Source organism: Lathyrus oleraceus, chromosome 5, assembly GCF_024323335.1.
Source record: "Lathyrus oleraceus cultivar Zhongwan6 chromosome 5, CAAS_Psat_ZW6_1.0, whole genome shotgun sequence".
In the NCBI taxonomy this organism is placed as follows: domain Eukaryota; kingdom Viridiplantae; phylum Streptophyta; class Magnoliopsida; order Fabales; family Fabaceae; genus Lathyrus; species Lathyrus oleraceus.
Window position 1 is genome coordinate 496,104,049 of NC_066583.1, and position 20,798 is coordinate 496,124,846.

General features: G+C 35.9%; 2 protein-coding genes across 2 annotated transcripts; one reads left to right on the top strand and one right to left on the bottom strand.

Moving 5' to 3' along the window:
- The first annotated feature begins 10,323 nt into the window (after positions 1–10,323).
- On the top strand, positions 10,324–11,560 carry LOC127081545 (F-box/FBD/LRR-repeat protein At5g56420-like). The gene is made up of 3 exons (XM_051021792.1): positions 10,324–10,520; positions 10,635–11,013; positions 11,108–11,560. The coding sequence occupies exons 1-3, from the start codon at positions 10,324–10,326 to the stop codon at positions 11,558–11,560; spliced, it is 1,029 nt and encodes a 342-aa protein (XP_050877749.1).
- Positions 11,561–11,658: 98 nt separating this feature from the next.
- Positions 11,659–17,814, bottom strand: LOC127081546 (plasma membrane ATPase 1). Its single transcript, XM_051021793.1, has 14 exons — positions 17,728–17,814; positions 17,566–17,685; positions 17,396–17,494; positions 16,834–16,971; positions 16,613–16,748; positions 16,290–16,468; positions 15,944–16,150; positions 15,736–15,855; positions 15,419–15,538; positions 15,212–15,334; positions 15,027–15,131; positions 14,793–14,937; positions 14,551–14,700; positions 11,659–11,690 (listed from the first exon to the last, which is right to left on the bottom strand). Exons 1-14 carry the CDS (start codon positions 17,812–17,814, stop codon positions 11,659–11,661), a joined length of 1,761 nt encoding a protein of 586 aa, XP_050877750.1.
- Between the last annotated feature and the right edge of the window lie 2,984 nt (positions 17,815–20,798).

The following is a 20,798-nucleotide window of genomic DNA, read 5'->3' on the forward strand; positions in this document are numbered from 1 at the left end:
TAAACACTGGGACTCATATGGAAGACATGCATGAGGTGACTTTCATAACCTCTAGGATTTACAAGGCAAACATGTATGAGAAGGGTTTTCCTAAGCACCGAGTTTGACAAGGCAAACATGCATGAAAAGTGTTTGCCTAAGCACCACTATGGCAAAAATGACTTTTAACAGCGCATCTTAGACAGCGCTTTTAAAAGAAAGCGCTGTCTAAGGTTAAAATTAAAATAAAGCGCTGAAAATGTTCCAAGAAAATAATGAAAGCGCTTTTAAATATAGACCTTAGACAGCGCTTTTGATAAAGCGCTGTCTAAAGTCTTTAAATTTTAAAAAAAAATTAAAACCAAAAGCGCTGTCTAAGGGGGGGTTTAGAAAGCGCTTTTGGAAAGCGCTGTCTAAGGCATACCTTAGAAAGCGCTTTCCACAAAAGCGCTGTCTAAGGTCTAATTAAAATAAAATTTCAGGATTGTATTTTCGTTCTCAGTACGTATTTTTGTTTTCCCTCTTCTTCACTCACCTCTCAGACACCCAAAACACATTTTTTCAGCGCAACGTTCGAAAACCCTATTCACCTCCGCCGTCACCCAAACAAGCGACCGCCGCCGTTTCCGCCACCGTTTCCGCCACCGCACTCCTCATCTCAACAATCTCAACAATCTCAACAATCTCAACCCTATTTTGTGTGTACTGTATTCCATTGTTTTACACTGTTCCTGTTTTACCTGCAATGTTCCATTGTTTACTGTATGTTTTAATATCATTATATATTGTTCAGGCCAACGCCAAGGCAAAGTTTGACGAAACTGTTGAAGCACATATAAAACCGGGCATCGATTCCAAGCGAACAGAACTGGTATGTTTCAAGATACTTCTTTTTATTTTTTATTGTTTTTCTTGTGTTTGTGTGTTTTTTCTGAGCATATAAAATGCATGTACTCAGGTGGCATATAAGATGTTTTTCTTTGTCTGTACTATATATATTTATATACTCACCAATGCCTACTACAACACGTATGATTACTCTTTACAGGAAAAAATGACTCAAAAACACATGAATTTGTAAGAATATGTTACTGTTTGCTCAGAATTGTTGCATCATACTAGTAACTCTTGCACCCGTTCAAAACTTAGGGGATTTGTACCTATGTTCATGCATTATTAGAAGAGTTTGAGAGAGTAATAATAGCACCAAAAAATTCAACTAAAACAGACAAATTAATAGTTATAGTCTTAGGTTTTTGCTTGTAAATCATGATTTGTCGGTAATACACTCCAAAATATAATGGTTGTTTGTTGTTGCTCATTTGGGGGCAGGGACTAACTAGGGATTGTTCTGGGTAGAAGTAGTACTCCATGTGTCAAATATTAAATGATTTATTTATAAAGATTGAAAATATATGGAAATTTAGTTAAGAGTAAAGAAGATCAGTTAGTATTTTATTTTACAATAAAATATTTTTATAAGTAAGTAGCTTATTATTGAATGGACCTTGATTGACTGCAGTTAACAAAACAAAATATAACAGTCAAAAATAATAATTATTCAATTTAGATATAATGTTTTAAATAAAATCTCTACTTTTGAATTATGTATTAAGTATTAAAGTTGGTATATTGGCGTATCGGATACGTTATTGAAGTTTATATTAACATTGGTTATGTATAGGTTTTTGAAGTTTAAAATGAATTAAAGCTTATAATTGTTAGGATATTCAAAGATACTACCTTAGCTTATAATTGTATGGATTAATTGTTTACTTTAATAAGTAGGAAAACCATGGATAAAACATGGATCTGTGCCGATCGAATGACCAAAGAGTACGAGAGTGGGGTTTTGGAATTCGTTAAGTATGCTGTTCAACACGCTGAAAACCCCAGACGAATGCATTGTCCTTGCTTGCGTTGTTGTTATATTGGTAAGGTTGACGCACATGGATTGAAATCGCATTTGCTGAGGCATGGAATTGATCAAAGTTATCGGTGCTGGATATTTCATGGTGAGAAAATTAACGAGAATGTTGAATCGAGTGGAAAAAGTAATACGACCTATGCTTCATACGACAAAGACACGGAAACATACGATTGTGATCGAGTTGAAGAGATTGTAGAAGCACTGGAAGAAGATCTTCATGATTGTCCTGAAATGTTTGAGAGGATGGTAAGCGATGCAGAGAAACCGTTGTACAACGGTTGCACTAAATTCTCAAGACTTTCTGCGGTATTAAAGTTGTACAACTTAAAGGCGGGCAATGGATGGTCGGATAAAAGTTTCACAGAGTTGTTGGCCCTTATGAGAGAAATGCTACCGGATGATAATGTTCTTCCTAATCGAACCTATGAGGCAAAAAAAATGTTGTGCTCTATTGGCATGAGCTATGATAAGATACATGCTTGTCCTAACGATTGCATTTTGTTTCGTAACGAATATGCAATGTTAACTGAGTGCCCTAAATGCGGTTTGTCTCGATATAAGAAAAGATTATCTCCCGCAAAAGTCTTATGGTATTTTCCGATAATTCCGAGATTTAGGCGCATGTTTCGTAGTGAAACCGATGCAAGACATCTTACTTGGCATGCAGATGAAAGAATTATTGATGGAAAGTATCGGCATCCGGCTGATTCACCACAGTGGTCGAAGATTGATAATGATTATCCTGAGTTTGGATCAGAAGCAAGAAACCTTCGATTGGCATTATCTACTGATGGAATGAACCCACATGGTCTTCAAAGTATCTCACATACCACATGGCCTGTGATTCTTATGATTTATAACCTACCTCCGTGGCTATGTATGAAGCGTAAGTACATGATGTTATCTCTGTTAATCTCTGGTCCTAAACAACCAGGGAATGACATAGACGTATACTTGACACCTCTGATCGAAGATTTAAAGATTTTGTGGGAGAACGGTGTGGAGGTTTATGATGGATATAGGAAAGAAAGTTTCAATTTGAGGGCGATGTTATTTGGCACAATTAATGATTTTCCAACATACGGGAATCTATCTGGGTATAGCATTAAAGGTCAACGTGCGTGTCCTGTTTGTGAAGACGGAACCGATACGATTCGATTAGAACTTTGCCAGAAGAATGTGTTTCTCGGTCATCGTAGATTCTTACATTCTAAACATCACTACCGTGGGTGGAGAAAAGCATTCAATGGAGACACCGAACATCGTAGAGCTCCACCTGCATTGTCAGGTGAACAAGTTTTTGAAAAGGTGAAAGATGTGCGTACTGAGTTTGGCAAGCCTTTTGCACATAAGATTGTGAAAGGTGGGTGGAAGAAAAGGTCGATATTTTTTGAATTGCCATATTGGAAGTCTTTGTACGTGAGACATTTTCTCGATGTTATGCATATTGAAAAAAACGTATTTGAAAGTGTTATCGGTACATTACTCAATATAAAAGGCAAGTCTAAGGATGGCGTTAAAGCAAGGGAGGACATGTTAAAAATGGGAATGAGAACTGAATTAGCACCCGTGAAGAAAGGAAGACGAACATATCTACCACCTGCTGCTTTTACTTTATCTAGAAAGGAGAAAAAAAATTTGTGTAAGTCTCTGAGTGAAGTTAAGGTTCCAGAAGGATACTCATCTGATATCAGAAGACTTGTTTCTATGAAAGACCTCAAGTTGAAGAATTTGAAGACACATGATTGCCATGTTATAATGGAACATTTTCTACCGATAGGTATACGTTCTATTTTGCCAGAAAAAGTAAGAAGTGCCATAACTAAATTGTGTTTTTTCTTTAGGTCAATTTGTAGTAAGGTGATCGATCCCGAGATCTTACCAACACTACAAAAAGAGATTGTAATTACCTTGTGTGAGCTTGAAATGTATTTTCCTCCGTCTTTTTTTGACATAATGGTTCATTTAGTTGTTCATCTTGTGAAAGAGACACAGTTGTGTGGACCAACTTATATGAGATGGATGTACCCTGCTGAACGGTATATGAAAATATTAAAAGGGTACGTGAAATCCCGAAGTCGACCAGAGGGTTGTATTGTTGAACGATACATTGTTGAAGAAGCTGTTGAGTTTTGTACTGAATATTTGTCTAACGTTCAATCGATTGGACTCCCCAGAGCTCAGATTTTCGACAAAATGGAAGGTAAAAAATTAATTGGGAATAAAATTGTGACAATATCAAGGGATGAACGGGATCAAGTTCATTTGTATGTTCTGCACAATAATAATGAGGTTGAGCCATATGTTGAAATGCACAAGGATGTACTCCGAAGGTTAAATCCGAACAGAAATGAAAATTGGATAGTTATAGAGCACAATCAAAGTTTCATACAATGGTTGAAGGATCATATTTATTTGAAGCGCTCTTCAGATCCTTCTTCGGTAACAGAAAGGTTGAGATGTTTGGCATATGGTCCAAGTTTGCATGTGTTTTCTCATAGCGCGTATTCAATTAATGGATACACATTTTATACCAAAGAACAAGATGATAAGAGTACTATGCAAAATAGTGGTGTCACCGTGCTAGCTGAAGCAATGCATATATCAAGTATGAAGGACTTAAACCCCAAATATGCAAATTTGTCATATTTTGGAGTTATTGAGCACATTTGGGTGTTTGATTACGAGAAGTTTCAGATTCCCATCTTTGGTTGCAAGTGGGTGAATAGTAGTGGCATACGAATGGATAAGTCTGGATTTTTGCAAGTTGATCTTACTAGGGTGGGGTACAAAGATGAACCTTTTATTCTAGCATCTCAAGCTAAACAAGTGTTCTATGTGAATGACCCGAAGAGTACAAAATGGTCTATAGTGCTTTTCTCTAACAAAGTGACTGATGATAGCGGTGTCGATCAATGTGATATTGATGTTGAGAATGAGTCATGCATTAGACGGAATGAGTTGAATAGAAATGATGAAGTTGAGGATCTTATACCGGATGAGTCATATATAAGAAACGATCATAATGAGGGAATTTGGATCAATTCATCCGTACGCATTGCTAAGAAACAAGTGATTAATATTCCAACAAAGAAAAGAAAGAGATGTTAGTGACTTAGGTAAATTATCCATGGTTTCTTTATTTATTTATTTTCATTTGTTTTGATTATAAGTTATATGTGATAATGCATGATTTCATTATATTTTTGTTTTCAATTGCTTTGATTATAAGTTATATCTGATAATGCATGATTTCTTTATTTTTTTGTTTTCAATTGCTTTGATTATAAGTTATATTTGATATTTGATGGTTTCCTTGGTTTATTACAGGTTAGACATGGCTGATGACCAACATGAGGAAGTTAGTAAAGTATCCGCGGAAGAAGAAATTCGAAGAGGCATCACAGTAATGCGAAGGGTGGTCCAAGGAAGATCTCGAGGCATCATACTAGATGTCTCTTGGAACAACCAGGGACAACTTATAGAACCTAATGGGCATACCTTAACTAGTTTCATCGGTGCACTAGTAAGGAATGAAATTCCCATTACATGTGATGATTGGAGAAATAAAGAGTTGAAAGACTCCAAAGAAAAAATTTGGAGTGAGATAAAGGTACAATCATTTGGCCCTTAATTATACGGTATCAATTATGTTTTTTCAATTACCGATACTAACTATCAATCTGTATGTTTTTCTTAGCGATGTTTTAACATCGAAGAAGAAAGAAGAGGGTTTTGTATGAAATTGGCCGGAAAGCTTCTTAGAGGGTTTCGGACATTTTTATCATCCAAGTTCCTTAAGGATGCGGATGGTAATTTTGTGGATGCGGAGCTTCCTAGAAAATATGAAAGTTTGATATCGGCTGAAGAATGGGAAGCTTTCAAATCCAAAAGACAAGACCCGACTTTTCAAAGAATAAGTGCTACAAATCGGGAAAGAGCATCAAGTCCCGCATATCCGTACCGAAAAGGACGTGTCGGATATGGACGCTTAGAACAATCCATGGTAAGTATTTATAAATTGCGAAAACAAATTTGTTCATCATATATTAGTTTTATCTGATCAAATTGTATGACTTAATGTGTAGCTGCAGAAGGAGGAAAGTTCAGAAACATCTCTTCCTGCACATGTTTTGTGGAAGGAAGCCCGTGTGGGCAAATCTGGAGTTCCTCAAGAAGAAGTTTTAAACGTATACCAGAAATGTGTAAGTATAACATTTTTTCATTAATTGAATAACATTTTTATACACAAATATTTGACAAGTATACGGTATTCATCTGATTTTTCAGGAGGAGCTATCTCAGTCTCTATCTCCCGATGATACTAAGAGCATACTTAGTCGGGCATTAGATGTCCCTGAGTATTCTGGTCGGGTGAGGGGTAAGGGATTTGGAGTCACTCCGACCTCCCTCAGTGTTAAAAAAGGAAAGGCTCCTAGTAATCGGGAGCTTCATGCAAGATTGGAAGCCATGCAAGCTGAGCTTGATGCATTGAGGAGAGAAAGAGAGGCTAGCGCCTCAACGGTATACAGAGATGCTTCGGACAAAAACAGTATCAACTGTACCTTTCAGCCGAACATTCCAGAGGTAATTACATATAATTGTCTTAAAATGAACTATTTGCTTAAATTATGTATTTGACATATATACACATTAACGATTTCTTGTTATTATTGGTTTTAGGGCATTTCCCATTGTCAGCTGTATTTGGCGTCACCATACTATCGGATGGTTGGCAAGGGAAAAGTGCATAACGTTAGCGGAGTATTACTCCACACTAGAGAGCTCCCTGCTGGATGTTTGAAGGTATCAGTTGATATTGCAGTTGAGCCGAATGCAGCATTACCATATCCTAGCGATGATTCGGATGCAACAACGGTGCACGAAGCAGTAGGTTCGTTTGTTGCATGGCCGACAAACCTCATATGCGTAGGATATGAGGTATGCTTAAAACTTATGTTAACTTTAATGTGTATATTCAAAGTTTAAAATTTATGCTTAAAATTTTACTTACATATTTTCCTTGGTTATGTTAAATAGACTCCCACAAAATCCAAATCAAAAGAAAATGAGGTTAGTAATGCCTCCGCACAACAAAAAAAAGAGGTTAGCAACGCCTCCGCACGGGTAAAAAGTTCTGGTGCTAAGAAGACCGTAGCTAGGAAAAAACCTACCACCAAGTATAGGTCGTGCCTCAGGACATTTCTAGAGATGACCGATATACCGGCCGGAGGTGTTCGGACTATACATATGGAGGAAGGGATTTTCGGCTTTGATCACGACCAAATGATTGGTAATGAAGACTTCATGCAAGTTTTTGGTCATGAAGAAATCGGCGTCAACGTTGTCAATACATATATTAGGTAAATCCGGTCTACTTTGTTTTATTAATTAAACAACTTATGTTAATGATGTTTACTTTATGTTAATCCGGTTTACTTTATGTTTCAAAAGAGGTGTTAATGATATTTTTATATTAGGTTTTTGTATGACAAATTGATGCGCCCCAATGATTTGGACGAGTCATTCGGATTCTTAGCACCCGCGAGCGTCAACTTAGGTTTAATCTTAAGTAGACCGCATACCGTGAAGGAGTATGTTCTTCGGATCCTCATGGACAATAAAGATGCGGAGAAGTTGTTTTTTATACCGTTTAATACCGGGTTAGCATTTCATTCTAAATTCATCTATTATAATTATTTTCCAAGTTACCATCTAACATTTGCCTAATCATTACAGTGGACATTGGTTGTTGCTCGCAATCAATCCTATCCGAGAAATTGTGTATTATCTTGACTCGTTAGGAAATGATTGGACAACATACCCGGATATGAAGGACCTAATTGACACGTAAGTGAGAATGTTCAAAATTTTTCTTAGTTTATGTGAATTGTTCTAATTGCTTCATTTTTATTTTATTAGCGTCCTACAAGCTTTTCGGGCCCAATGAGATATCCAAACCTCAAGGAGGAGCGCCAACCGCATTACATGGATTAAAGTGGCGGTATATTTTTAATTACCACATTTTTTATTATATTAGTGATGACACTTGATAAAACTTAGGATTTATAATCCATATTTTTTTTCATGTAGTGTCCTCAACAACGTAATCAAATAGATTGCGGGTATTTCGTGTTGAGGTTTATGCGGGATACTCTTGCTTTGGGCCGATTAGTGATTCCCACCGATGTATGTATTTCTAACTTATGAGTTATTTTTATATTTACACATATCTCATATAATTAAATAGTTGGAATTAATTCAAAATATGTTATATTATTATGTAGTACTTTGAGGAATTCAAGTGTGCATTTTATACAAAGGATCAAGTGGACGAAATCAAAGAGGAGTGGTGTCAATTCATGATAGAGCTCAAAGTTTTTTCATAAATTTGTGTAATTAATGTGTACATTTGTAGTATATGTAATGACTTGTAAATGTGTACATAAATTTGTATATATTTTGATACATTTAAGGCAAAATTGGTTTGAATTGGTATATATATATATTTGTTAGCCAAAAATTGTTAGAAAAAAGGCCAAAATGGCATGTATAAAATGTGATAACTGTCTGTCAAAATCTGGTTGAAAACAGGTAGAAATTCTGGTTTATAAACCTGGAAAAAATGTGGTTTAAAACAAAAGCTTCAAAAATTTTCGTATACATTAGACAGCGCTTTTGGAAAAAGCGCTGTCTAAAGGGGGGGATTAGAAAGCGCTTTAGGCAAAAGCTCTGTCTAAGGGGGGGGGGGGGCTTAGACAGCGCTTCTTGAAAAGCGCTGTCTAAGCCCCCCCCCCCCCCCTTAGACAGCGCTTTTGCCTTAAGCGCTGTCTAAGGTATACCTAAAAAAATTAAAATAGGGGGGGCTTAGACAGCGCTTTTTGAAAAGCGCTGTCTAAGCCCCCCCCCCCCTAGACAGCGCTTTGGCCAAAAGCGCTGTCTAAGGTATACCTAAAAAAATTAAAATAGGAGGGTCTTAGAAAGCGCTTTTGGCCAAAGCGCTGTCTAAGGGGGGGGGGGCTAAGACAACGCTTTTAAGATTTCAAAAAGCGCTGTCTAAACCTTTAGCAGCGGAGGTTTAGACAGCGCTTTAAAGCGCTGTCTAAGGCCAAAAAAAGCGCTGTCTAAGGTCTTGTTTGGCGTAGTGACGCGGTCTAGCGAGGCAAACATGCTTGAAAAGGGTTTGCCTAAGCACTAGGTCTGATAAGACAATCATGTAAAAGGGGGGGGGGGATTTTCCTAAGCATTGGGACTCACAAGTCATACATGCATGAATATGATGTGTCTTCCTAAGAACTGGGACTCTCAAGGCAAACATGCATGGGTTGGCTTGCCTAAGCTCTGAGACTAATAAGGCAAGCGTGCATGAAAATGATGGGTTTCCCTAAGCACTGGGACTCACAAGGCAAACATGCATGAGTTGACTTTCCTAAGCTCTAGGACTCATAAGGCAAGCATGCATGAAAGGGGTGTTCCTAAGCATTGAGACTCACAAGGAGGACATGCATGAAAAGGGTTTTAACCATGAGAATGCGATTAACCCAAAGAGAGATGTATGGTTGAGAGATGGGTATATAACCAAGAGAAGGTGATTAACCCATGAAGGAGGTGTTTTAACAAAGAGAAGGTGATTAACCTCAAGAGATGTAGGGGTATCCAAAGAGTATTATCTTTCGTCCATAGAGAATGGTGTTGTTAATGTGGATTGCTGAGTTGTTGGTCTAAGGATGAAAGTTGAAAGTTATTTTGGCTTGAACAAGGGTAGGAGTGCTCCTTCTCATTCTTCTCCATTTCTTAAGGCTCATGGCGCATAATTTGCATCATAATTAACAAGTGTTTTGAAGTTTGAACATGGTTTTTGTTTGAAAGTGTGTATAGGTTGATTAGAAAGAGGAAAAAAGGTGTGAAAGGCATGTAAAGGAAGGTGAAGTATGTGAATCAAAAATGAAACTTTTCTTTGATTCAAAGTGAATCACCAAATTTGATTTGGAGGGAAGTTAACAATTTGCCAACTTCTTTTTCATCATATTTAGAAAGGAATTGGATTTCAAATTAGAATTTGTTTTGGCTCAGATAAGTGATTATTCTAACATGCATTGTAGAGTCATGATGTTGAATACATTTTCATTAAGCGTTTTCATATTTATTGAATGATTTGAGACCTATAAAAGAAAATATCAAATTTTCAATTTTTATTTTTTTTAATTAAAAAGTAACACAGTAATTAAAAAAATATAGGGGTGCAAGGTATTATTTTAGGGTTATAATTTTAGGCCCAATTAATTGAATTTTAGTTTGGTTTTGAAACAATAACGAAACCCTAGATAACATTCTTTTTAAAACCCTAAATATATAGAATACTCACTACAAACCCTTTTCATATTTGAACTAATAACGGCATGAGGACAGAGATAATGGCAGATAGAATCAGTGAGTTTCACGATTCAATTCTTTGTCACATTCTTTCTTTTCTTCCAACGAAACATGCTGCAACCACAAGCATCCTCTCTAAGAGATGGAAATCATTATGGCTTTCAGTCCTCACTCTCGACTTCGACTGCAAATCCTTCGAAGACATGACCTACCATGGATATTCTGTACACCAATTGATGCTCTTATGAAAAATTGAACTTCCAATCCTTTCGTTTCGTTTCAATTGCATCTACGGTCATTCAATTCATAACCAAAATGATATTAATCTATTTGTTTCCTATTTAATGAATAGAGGAATTGAGAATCTTAACATTAGCGGTGACATGAAATTACCACCTAGTATTCATAGTTGCAAGACCCTTAAGGTTCTTAAGTTGAAAGGAATAATAGTGAATGGTTTTTCTCATCAAGTGGATTTTCCTGTTCTTAAAATTCTTCATTTAAAGAGAATGATTTTTGAACGGCATGAATTGCTTGTTAAACTTCTCTCTGGTTGTCGTATACTTGAGGAATTTGAAACCAAATATTTAGGTTTTCTTAATGGTTCGCGTGTTCCAGCGAAAGAGTTTGATGGCTTGTTACCTAGTTTAGTCCAAGCAAAGATTTCTTGTCATGATTCTATTATTCCTCTTCATTTGGTTCGCAATGTGGAGAGTCTACATATGGAACAAGTATGAGAATATATCTTGCTCCTAAATTAATTCTTGTTTCACTATAGCTTTAATCTATAGATTTCTGATGTAGTGTCTTGTGTAACTCATGCAGGCACAATTGGAATGTTGTATTACTAAACTTCCCATGTTTCATAATCTGACACAAGTGAAACTTCAATTTTTCTTTAATATGTGGGGTTGGTTGCAACAAATTCTTGAACAATGCCACAAACTTCAAAGTTTAATCATACAGGGTCTTGAATATCAAGACGAAAGTTGGAACAACCAAAGTTGGAACGATCCACCAATAATTCCAAAGTGTCTTTCATTGCACCTGAGAACATGCTGTCTTGCATATTGTAAAGGCACTGAATCTGAGCTCCAATTTGCAAAGTATATTTTGCAAAATTCGAAAAGACTGAAGACTATGAAATTTAAGTATAATTACTGTGTAGATATAAAAGCGAAACACCAAATGACAATGGAATTATCTTCACTCGCAAAGGGCTCTACAATGTGTGAAATTGTTTTTGAAAACTCGGTATCTAATTCAATTTCCGATTAATTCGGAGAACAGTAGAATGCTGTAATTTTATATCTAAAGATTTGATATTTCTTTATTTTTGCAATTTTATGGGTGTAATTTCTAAATTTTAGAGAAGTCTAGTTTTCCATTAATTTGTTTGTTCTTGACACTGTTAAAAGAATATTTTTGAAACCTTAGTGTAATTTTATCAAATGAAGAAAAGTAAAAAAATTGTTTTATGTGATGAATTTCAATTGCCATTATAGATATAGTCTATCAGATATTTTTGTTTTAAAATTTCATTCATCCATCATGATTGATGTTCTTGGTTGTTTTATTATCTTCTTAGATTATAATATATACCAATTAGAAGGTAGATTCTATAGACATATTCATCTTGGTCTTTCTATATGCAAAGATAATGTGTATTTACCAAGTATGAAAGATAATGTGTTTTTTGTAGCAAGTTTTGTAATATATTTTAGGAAAATATGTACCATCAGCATTTTCAACTTCCTACTAATTAAGATACACATCAGCACAGTAGATAACAAGTTGTATTGTAGCACTGCAAAAGCACTCGTTGCGGTGGAGAGACATTTGTGCTATTGAACATGTTATATGCAAAGCTACATGTCCTTTTTGTTTTAATGCCGACGAAACTCTCTTCCATCTTTTCTATTATTGTGATGTGGCTCAGTCGATTTGGGATCGTCTGTGTGGTATTGGGATCGTCTGTGTGGTAGGTTAAGCATCGATGTATGTGGGGAGCAGATTTCTTTAATCTCTTTGTTTTTGTATTTTAAAAAATTATGTTGTAGCAAATTCAAGATTGAGTTTCATAGTTGTATTTGTAATGGGAGGGTTTTTCCTGTTGCTTTTTCCTTTGGTGATTTAATGGTGTTGTAAGGGTCGAGGACCCATTGTCCTCTTTTTTATACATTATTTTTGCCTATAAAAAAATACTAGAGCGCATCGCACGCTCGAAATACAACAGAGTCACCGTTGAATTTTATTTATTCTTAGAGAAAGGGAAAATATCAATAAAAATCAAAGGGAAGAGAAAAAGGGTAAGGAAGTCGGTTTCACAAGGAATCTCTGAATATCAATTCTCATTTTTAACTTTTTACATTTATCCATAAATTATATTATTATATTAATATATAAAATATATATATAACCGTGTCCGTGTCCTATGATTTATACATTAGTGAGATCCTCGTGTTCGTGTCCGTGTCCGGACTTCATAGTTATTTGATATATGATATTCAAATTCTAATATAATATTAAAGCACTCGTTTTAAGGGGGTTATATATATATATATATATATATATATATATATATATATATATATATATATATATATATATATATATATATATATATATATATATATATATATATATATATATATATATATGATAATGAAAGGACTAATTTACGTCCATTAGATTAGAATCGATGACAAATAATAAAAGAAAATATAGTAAGATGCATGACTTTTTTCAAAGGAAAATTTTCAAGAAAAATTCTACGGTGAAGTCATCAAAATAATTTTATTAATCATTATATGAAAAAATGTTTTTAACTAGGGATTAAACTCCTTACTAGTATAAAACACCTTTCACAAAAAAATTGTGAGGGGATAAGTCGCCTATCTAAATAGGTCATCGAAAATTATTTGCGAGGGACATGCCACGTCGCTATTCTTTTTGGGGCTAAGCCTCTCGTAAAATGTAATCCTTGAATGTTCTCCTACTGACATGTTCTCCTTAAATGTTCTCCATCTAGGTTTTGGTATCTGTGTGGAAATTAGCTCCTCACAAATTGGTTAATATATGTTTTGGTATTTGTGAGGGGATTAACCCCTCGCAAATTGACTAATTATTTTTTAAATAAAATACCTTTTGGTATTTGTGAGGGGTTTAACCCCTTGCAAATGTTTACTATATTGTATAAAAAATATTATAATTATTTTATTATAAATATAATAAATAAATATGTATTATTAAATTTTTTAAAATAAAATTTAAATTAAATTATAAAATAAAGTAATTCATGATTTAAAGGTTACATAACAATAAATAATCTCCACATTCACCAAATTTAAGTTTAAAAATACATATTAAAAGTTTCTTATTCCAACAAAATTAATTATCTTCTTCTTCCTCATGCTCCTCCTCAATTCCTCCATATCCTCTGACTCGGTCATATCCATCACTAGAACCTTGGTTCATCTACGAGGTTCTAAATTGTTCAAATCTCTGTTCGCCTTCATTTGGAACCCATATTGCTTTCTCATAATCCATTTTTTTCTTCCCAATTCTTCCTCCATCTTTGTTTGTTTTCTCCTCATTGAAGGAGAATTGCGGTCCAAAACGCAACGGAAATTAAAATTTTCTCCTTTAGAGATCCTTACGAATGGTCATGATCAGTGATAGAATATTTACCTCTTGTGACGGTTGAAACCTTTGGTGCAGATCTCTTGTGACGATCAAAACATTTGATGCAGATCCACGAAGCGATCACGAACGTTGAACGATGACAACGTCTCTACTCAGTCCACACGATGTTCTCACTTAAGCCCATGGTACCTTACCATATTTCGTATTCTCACTACAACAAACAAGACCTTAGACAGCGCTTTTTTTAGCCTTAGACAGCGCTTTAAAGCGCTGTCTAAACCTCCGCTGCTAAAGGTTTAGACAGCGCTTTTTTAAATCTTAAAAGCGCTGTCTAAGCCCCCCCCCCCCCCCTTAGACAGCGCTTTGGCCAAAAGCGCTTTATAAGACCCTCTTATTTTAAATTTTTTAGGTATACCTTAGACAGCGCTTTTGAAAAGCGCTGTCTAAGCCCCACCCCCTTAGACAGCGCTTTGGCCAAAAGCGCTTTCTAAGACCCTCCTATTTTAATTTTTTTAGGTATACCTTAGACAGCGCTTTTCAAAAAGCGCTGTCTAAGCCCCCCCCTTAGACAGCGCTTTTGCCTAAAGCGCTTTCTAATCCCCCCCTTAGACAGCGCTTTTTACCAGCAAAACCGTCAGCTTTCTCAATGAGATCATCAATGGAAACAGCACCTAATTGATCTTTATTTTCACCGAGCAGTGATGAAGAAGGATACATGTTAGTCCCCATCCCTAGACGCCTTCCCGTTTCCTTACCTATTGCGAGTTGATCACCTGAAAGTTTTTTTTGTAGCATGAGTATAGTTTGCATTATATAAAATCATTGACTCAATTTCAAATGACGGTGGTACTGTGATACAACGTACCAGTGATCATTTTGACACTAACGCCAAGATCAAGAGCTCTTCTGATTGTTTCTGCGCTATCATGTCTCGGAGGGTCAAAAAGAGGGAGAAGAGCAACAAACTCCCATGGTCCTCCTGCACTTTCCTTACTTCCCTCCGGTACTTCCTATATGAAAAAAAAACTTCGGTGCTAAGGAAAGAATACATGATAATTGACTTATCCGATTATGAAGAATTCGTAAGAGGGAAATAAACCTGTCTTGCAATCCCAAGAGAACGAAGTCCACGTTCTGCAAACTTGTCAATCATCGCATGAACCTTCCGTTCGATTTCTGCCTTGTTTTGTGCAAGATTGAGAATCTACACAGTATATGAGAAAAGTTTATCAATGATCGGTAGGTTGTGTGGTTCTTGAAAAGCGAGAATGAATTATGTATTACCTGCTCTGGTGCACCTTTGCTAACCCTGTGCATATTACCAGCACCATCAATGTATGTAAGGGCAGTTCTTTTATCAGTTGGATTAAACGGAAGGAAATGAACTTCTTTTATTCCAGCTCGTGCCTTGCGAAACCAAAGGACTATTAGTAGACTAACCAAATTTCAACTACACAACATGATGGAAAACAAACTTTGAAGAGTCTGTACCTCCTTTGGGTCTGCCAACATTGAAACGATTGCGCAATCAATTGCATCTTGGTTCTCCATCCTTGATGCTCTTGCAGCCATAAGTACAACCAAATCCTTGCCAACACCTTTGGCAAAAACCTGCCAGATATTCATGATTGTTAGGGGAAACAAAGTTAATATACATCCTGGTCAAAGATTGTTTCAGTCAGAATTCAAACTCGGGTTTTTCCGAATACTAATATTTATCTGTTTGTATACTTTTGACAAAAAAAGAAACTTATGTCTCAAGTAATTGCGATGTTCTATTTTATCTTTAGAAAGAATAAGATTAAAACCTCAATCATTTCCTTGTCCACTGTAAGCTTGTTAAGAGTTAATGTGCCTGTTTTGTCACTGCATAACACATCCATTCCGGCCATTTCTTCAATAGCAGTCATTCTCTTTGTTATAGCACCCTGCAACAATGATGCATATGATCAAAACTTGACAACATCTTTAAAAAGCTACTGAAATGTTGGAATAATCAATGTACTAATTGCAAACCTGCTGAGATAACTTATGTGAGCCAATAGCCATTGTAACTGAAAGAACAGTTGGCATTGCAATAGGGATTCCTCCAATTAGTAGCACTAGAAGGTTATCAATACCGTTTCTGTAACCATATCCGTGGACGCCGTATATCACAATGATTTCAATAATCATTCCAATAGCAATTGAACAGATGCAGAAATTTCCAATAGATGTCAAAACCTGTAATAATATTTGTCACGCAGTGAGCATTACTATCACAACATTCGGTGATGTCAAATAGTGGCTATAACAATGTAAGTATAGTGGAATTTGAACAAATCGCTTTTGTTTGCGATACATTATTTAGTATATTATGTACCTGTTGGAAATGTCCAACGTGTGTTGTGTTTTCGACGAGATGAGCTGCCTTTCCGAAAAATATGTGAACTCCAGTTGCTATGACTACGGCTTCAATTTCTCCTTGCTTGCAAGTTGAACCAGAATATACTCCTTCTCCGGGATGTTTAGTCACAGTGAGTGACTCTCCGGTAAGAGCAGATTAAAAGTACAAACAGCAAAAACATAACTTCAATTACAAGAAATCTAGAATCTGATATCAACATCAATAAACTCGTGGAAGATATTATTCATTGTGACGCTTGAATCATGCATCAGTAATTTCAAAGTACTTTATAGATTTTACCTGATCAATCTTCAAAGGGTCACCTTCAAGGAGACGTGCGTCGGCAGGAATGATGTCCCCTAGCTTGATGCTAACTATGTCTCCAGGGACCAATACCGAAGCATCTTCTTCGCTCCATTTTCCGTCACGAAGTACCTATTAATCAAATATAATTAGAAATCAAAGAAACTATGAGCAAGACAAGATAACAAAGAGATTATAAGAGAAGAAGAAGAAGAACCTTTGCTTTTGGAGCCAATCTTGCCATAAGGGCAGCAGCTGCATTACCAGCATTATTTTCTTCTATGAAACTTATGGTTGAGTTTATAATTAGCAAAATAATTATGCCAACAAAATCTTGATAATCTCCTCGCTTTCCCTGCATAATCAAAGCGTTGTTATATTAAACCGGTTGATATTAAAAACCATTGTTTTAAAACCAGGACCGAAGATCTAGCAGTGAGACTTCTAGATAATGGTTCAATAAGTTGAAACACACTGATTGAACCAGCAGACGGACTAATCGGTTCTTAGTTCAACCAGTTAAACTGGACGGTCTGGTTTTAAAAACACTAGTTGAAAGTTCAAACATGACTTTTCACCTTAACAAACTTCTACCACCAAAATCTTTCTTGTATGTATTCCATAATCCTTTTGTAAAATGAATAACATTTGTAACTTTCAAATCAAGTTAACCAAAGGTTATAAGAGTACAGTTTCATAGTTATTCTAATTTTGTATGATTTGAAATAATGAAAACCATTGAGAAATAACAAAACAAACAAAAAAAGGAAGAGACTTACCCCTCCATGTGCCATAGCAATGGCCATGAGAGCAGCAGCTTCCATAACCCATGACAAAGGATTCCACATAAACCCTAAAAACTTCAGTATTTTACTTTCCTGTACAAGAAGTTAAAGTTACATAACAATTTGGTAAGAAACTATATAAGCACTTAAGTCAGGATTCTAACCTTTTTTTCTTCAAGTTTATTGTATCCAAACATGTCAAGCCTCTCTTGTACTTCCTCAGAGGTTAAACCTTCTTTTGTGCATTTTAGATTATCAAATACCTCCTCAATAGGAATGTTCTCCTATACATACAACAAATTCCAAATTTATCAAATGTCTAATACTTCTGATGGAAGGTGTGTATAGTGTCTGACACGTCTCAGTGTTTCACATCGACGCAATACAGACACAGACACATGTATCAGTGTCATGTTTTGACATACCAAATATGCAATGTTAACTGAGTGCCCTAAATGCGGTTTGTCTCGATATAAGAAAAGATTATCTCCCGCAAAAGTCTTATGGTATTTTCCGATAATTCCGAGATTTAGGCGCATGTTTCGTAGTGAAACTGATGCAAGACATCTTACTTGGCATGCAGATGAAAGAATTATTGATGGAAAGTATCGGCATCCGGCTGATTCACCACAGTGGTCGAAGATTGATAATGATTATCCTGAGTTTGGATCAGAAGCAAGAAACCTTCGATTGGCATTATCTACTGATGGAATGAACCCACATGGTCTTCAAAGTATCTCACATACCACATGGCCTGTGATTCTTATGATTTATAACCTACCTCCGTGGCTATGTATGAAGCGTAAGTACATGATGTTATCTCTGTTAATCTCTGGTCCTAAACAACCAGGGAATGACATAGACGTATACTTGACACCTCTGATCGAAGATTTAAAGATTTTGTGGGAGAACGGTGTGGAGGTTTATGATGGATATAGGAAAGAAAGTTTCAATTTGAGGGCGATGTTATTTGGCACAATTAATGATTTTCCAGCATACGGGAATCTATCTGGGTATAGCATTAAAGGTCAACGTGCGTGTCCTGTTTGTGAAGACGGAACCGATACGATTCGATTAGAACTTTGCCAGAAGAATGTGTTTCTCGATCATCGTAGATTCTTACATTCTAAACATCACTACCGTGGGTGGAGAAAAGCATTCAATGGAGACACCGAACATCGTAGAGCTCCACCTGCATTGTCAGGTGAACAAGTTTTTGAAAAGGTGAAAGATGTGCGTACTGAGTTTGGCAAGCCTTTTGCACATAAGATTGTGAAAGGTGGGTGGAAGAAAAGGTCGATATTTTTTGAATTGCCATATTGGAAGTCTTTGTACGTGAGACATTTTCTCGATGTTATGCATATTGAAAAAAACGTATTTGAAAGTGTTATCGGTACATTACTCAATATAAAAGGCAAGTCTAAGGATGGCCTTAAAGCAAGGGAGGACATGTTAAAAATGGGAATGAGAACTGAATTAGCACCCGTGAAGAAAGGAAGATGAACATATCTACCACCTGCTGCTTTTACTTTATCTAGAAAGGAGAAAAAAAATTTGTGTAAGTCTCTGAGTGAAGTTAAGGTTCCAGAAGGATACTCATCTGATATCAGAAGACTTGTTTCTATGAAAGACCTCAAGTTGAAGAATTTGAAGACACATGATTGCCATGTTATAATGGAACATTTTCTACCGATAGGTATACGTTCTATTTTGCCAGAAAAAGTAAGAAGTGCCATAACTAAATTGTGTTTTTTCTTTAGGTCAATTTGTAGTAAGGTGATCGATCCCGAGATCTTACCAACACTACAAAAAGAGATTGTAATTACCTTGTGTGAGCTTGAAATGTATTTTCCTCCGTCTTTTTTTGACATAATGGTTCATTTAGTTGTTCATCTTGTGAAAGAGACACAGTTGTGTGGACCAACTTATATGAGATGGATGTACCCTGCTGAACGGTATATGAAAATATTAAAAGGGTACGTGAAATCCCGAAGTCGACCAGAGGGTTGTATTGTTGAACGATACATTGTTGAAGAAGCTGTTGAGTTTTGTACTGAATATTTGTCTAACGTTCAATCGATTGGACTCCCCAGAGCTCAGATTTTCGACAAAATGGAAGGTAAAAAATTAATTGGGAATAAAATTGTGACAATATCAAGGGATGAACGGGATCAAGTTCATTTGTATGTTCTGCACAATAATAATGAGGTTGAGCCATATGTTGAAATGCACAAGGATGTACTCCGAAGGTTAAATCCGAACAGAAATGAAAATTGGATAGTTATAGAGCACAATCAAAGTTTCATACAATGGTTGAAGGATCATATTTATTTGAAGCGCTCTTCAGATCCTTCTTCGGTAACAGAAAGGTTGAGATGTTTGGCATATGGTCCAAGTTTGCATGTGTTTTCTCATAGCGCGTATTCAATTAATGGATACACATTTTATACCAAAGAACAAGATGATAAGAGTACTATGCAAAATAGTGGTGTCACCGTGCTAGCTGAAGCAATGCATATATCAAGTATGAAGGACTTAAACCCCAAATATGCAAATTTGTCATATTTTGGAGTTATTGAGCACATTTGGGTGTTTGATTACGAGAAGTTTCAGATTCCCATCTTTGGTTGCAAGTGGGTGAATAGTAGTGGCATACGAATGGATAAGTCTGGATTTTTGCAAGTTGATCTTACTAGGGTGGGGTACAAAGATGAACCTTTTATTCTAGCATCTCAAGCTAAACAAGTGTTCTATGTGAATGACCCGAAGAGTACAAAATGGTCTATAGTGCTTTTCTCTAACAAAGTGACTGATGATAGCGGTGTCGATCAATGTGATATTGATGTTGAGAATGAGTCATGCATTAGACGGAATGAGTTGAATAGAAATGATGAAGTTGAGGATCTTATACCGGATGAGTCATATATAAGAAACGATCATAATGAGGGAATTTGGATCAATTCATCCGTACGCATTGCTAAGAAACAAGTGATTAATATTCCAACAAAGAAAAGAAAGAGATGTTAGTGACTTAGGTAAATTATCCATGGTTTCTTTATTTATTTATTTTCATTTGTTTTGATTATAAGTTATATGTGATAATGCATGATTTCATTATATTTTTGTTTTCAATTGCTTTGATTATAAGTTATATCTGATAATGCATGATTTCTTTATTTTTTTGTTTTCAATTGCTTTGATTATAAGTTATATTTGATATTTGATGGTTTCCTTGGTTTATTACAGGTTAGACATGGCTGATGACCAACATGAGGAAGTTAGTAAAGTATCCGCGGAAGAAGAAATTCGAAGAGGCATCACAGTAATGCGAAGGGTGGTCCAAGGAAGATCTCGAGGCATCATACTAGATGTCTCTTGGAACAACCAGGGACAACTT

Bases quoted from the DNA above. Each gene is read 5' to 3' on its own strand.
- LOC127081545 (XM_051021792.1), top strand. From the start codon at position 10,324: ATGGCAGATAGAATCAGTGAGTTTCACGATTCAATTCTTTGTCACATT. The intron at 10,521-10,634 runs GCTCTTATGAAA...TTTAATGAATAG, and splicing joins TATTCTGTACACCAATTGAT to AGGAATTGAGAATCTTAACA. The intron at 11,014-11,107 runs GTATGAGAATAT...TAACTCATGCAG, and splicing joins AGAGTCTACATATGGAACAA to GCACAATTGGAATGTTGTAT.
- LOC127081546 (XM_051021793.1), bottom strand. From the start codon at position 17,814: ATGACACTGATACATGTGTCTGTGTCTGTATTGCGTCGATGTGAAACA. The intron at 15,539-15,735 runs GTTTTAATCTTA...AATATCTGGCAG, and splicing joins TGGACAAGGAAATGATTGAG to GTTTTTGCCAAAGGTGTTGG. The intron at 14,701-14,792 runs GTACGTTGTATC...AAAAACTTTCAG, and splicing joins TAGTGTCAAAATGATCACTG to GTGATCAACTCGCAATAGGT.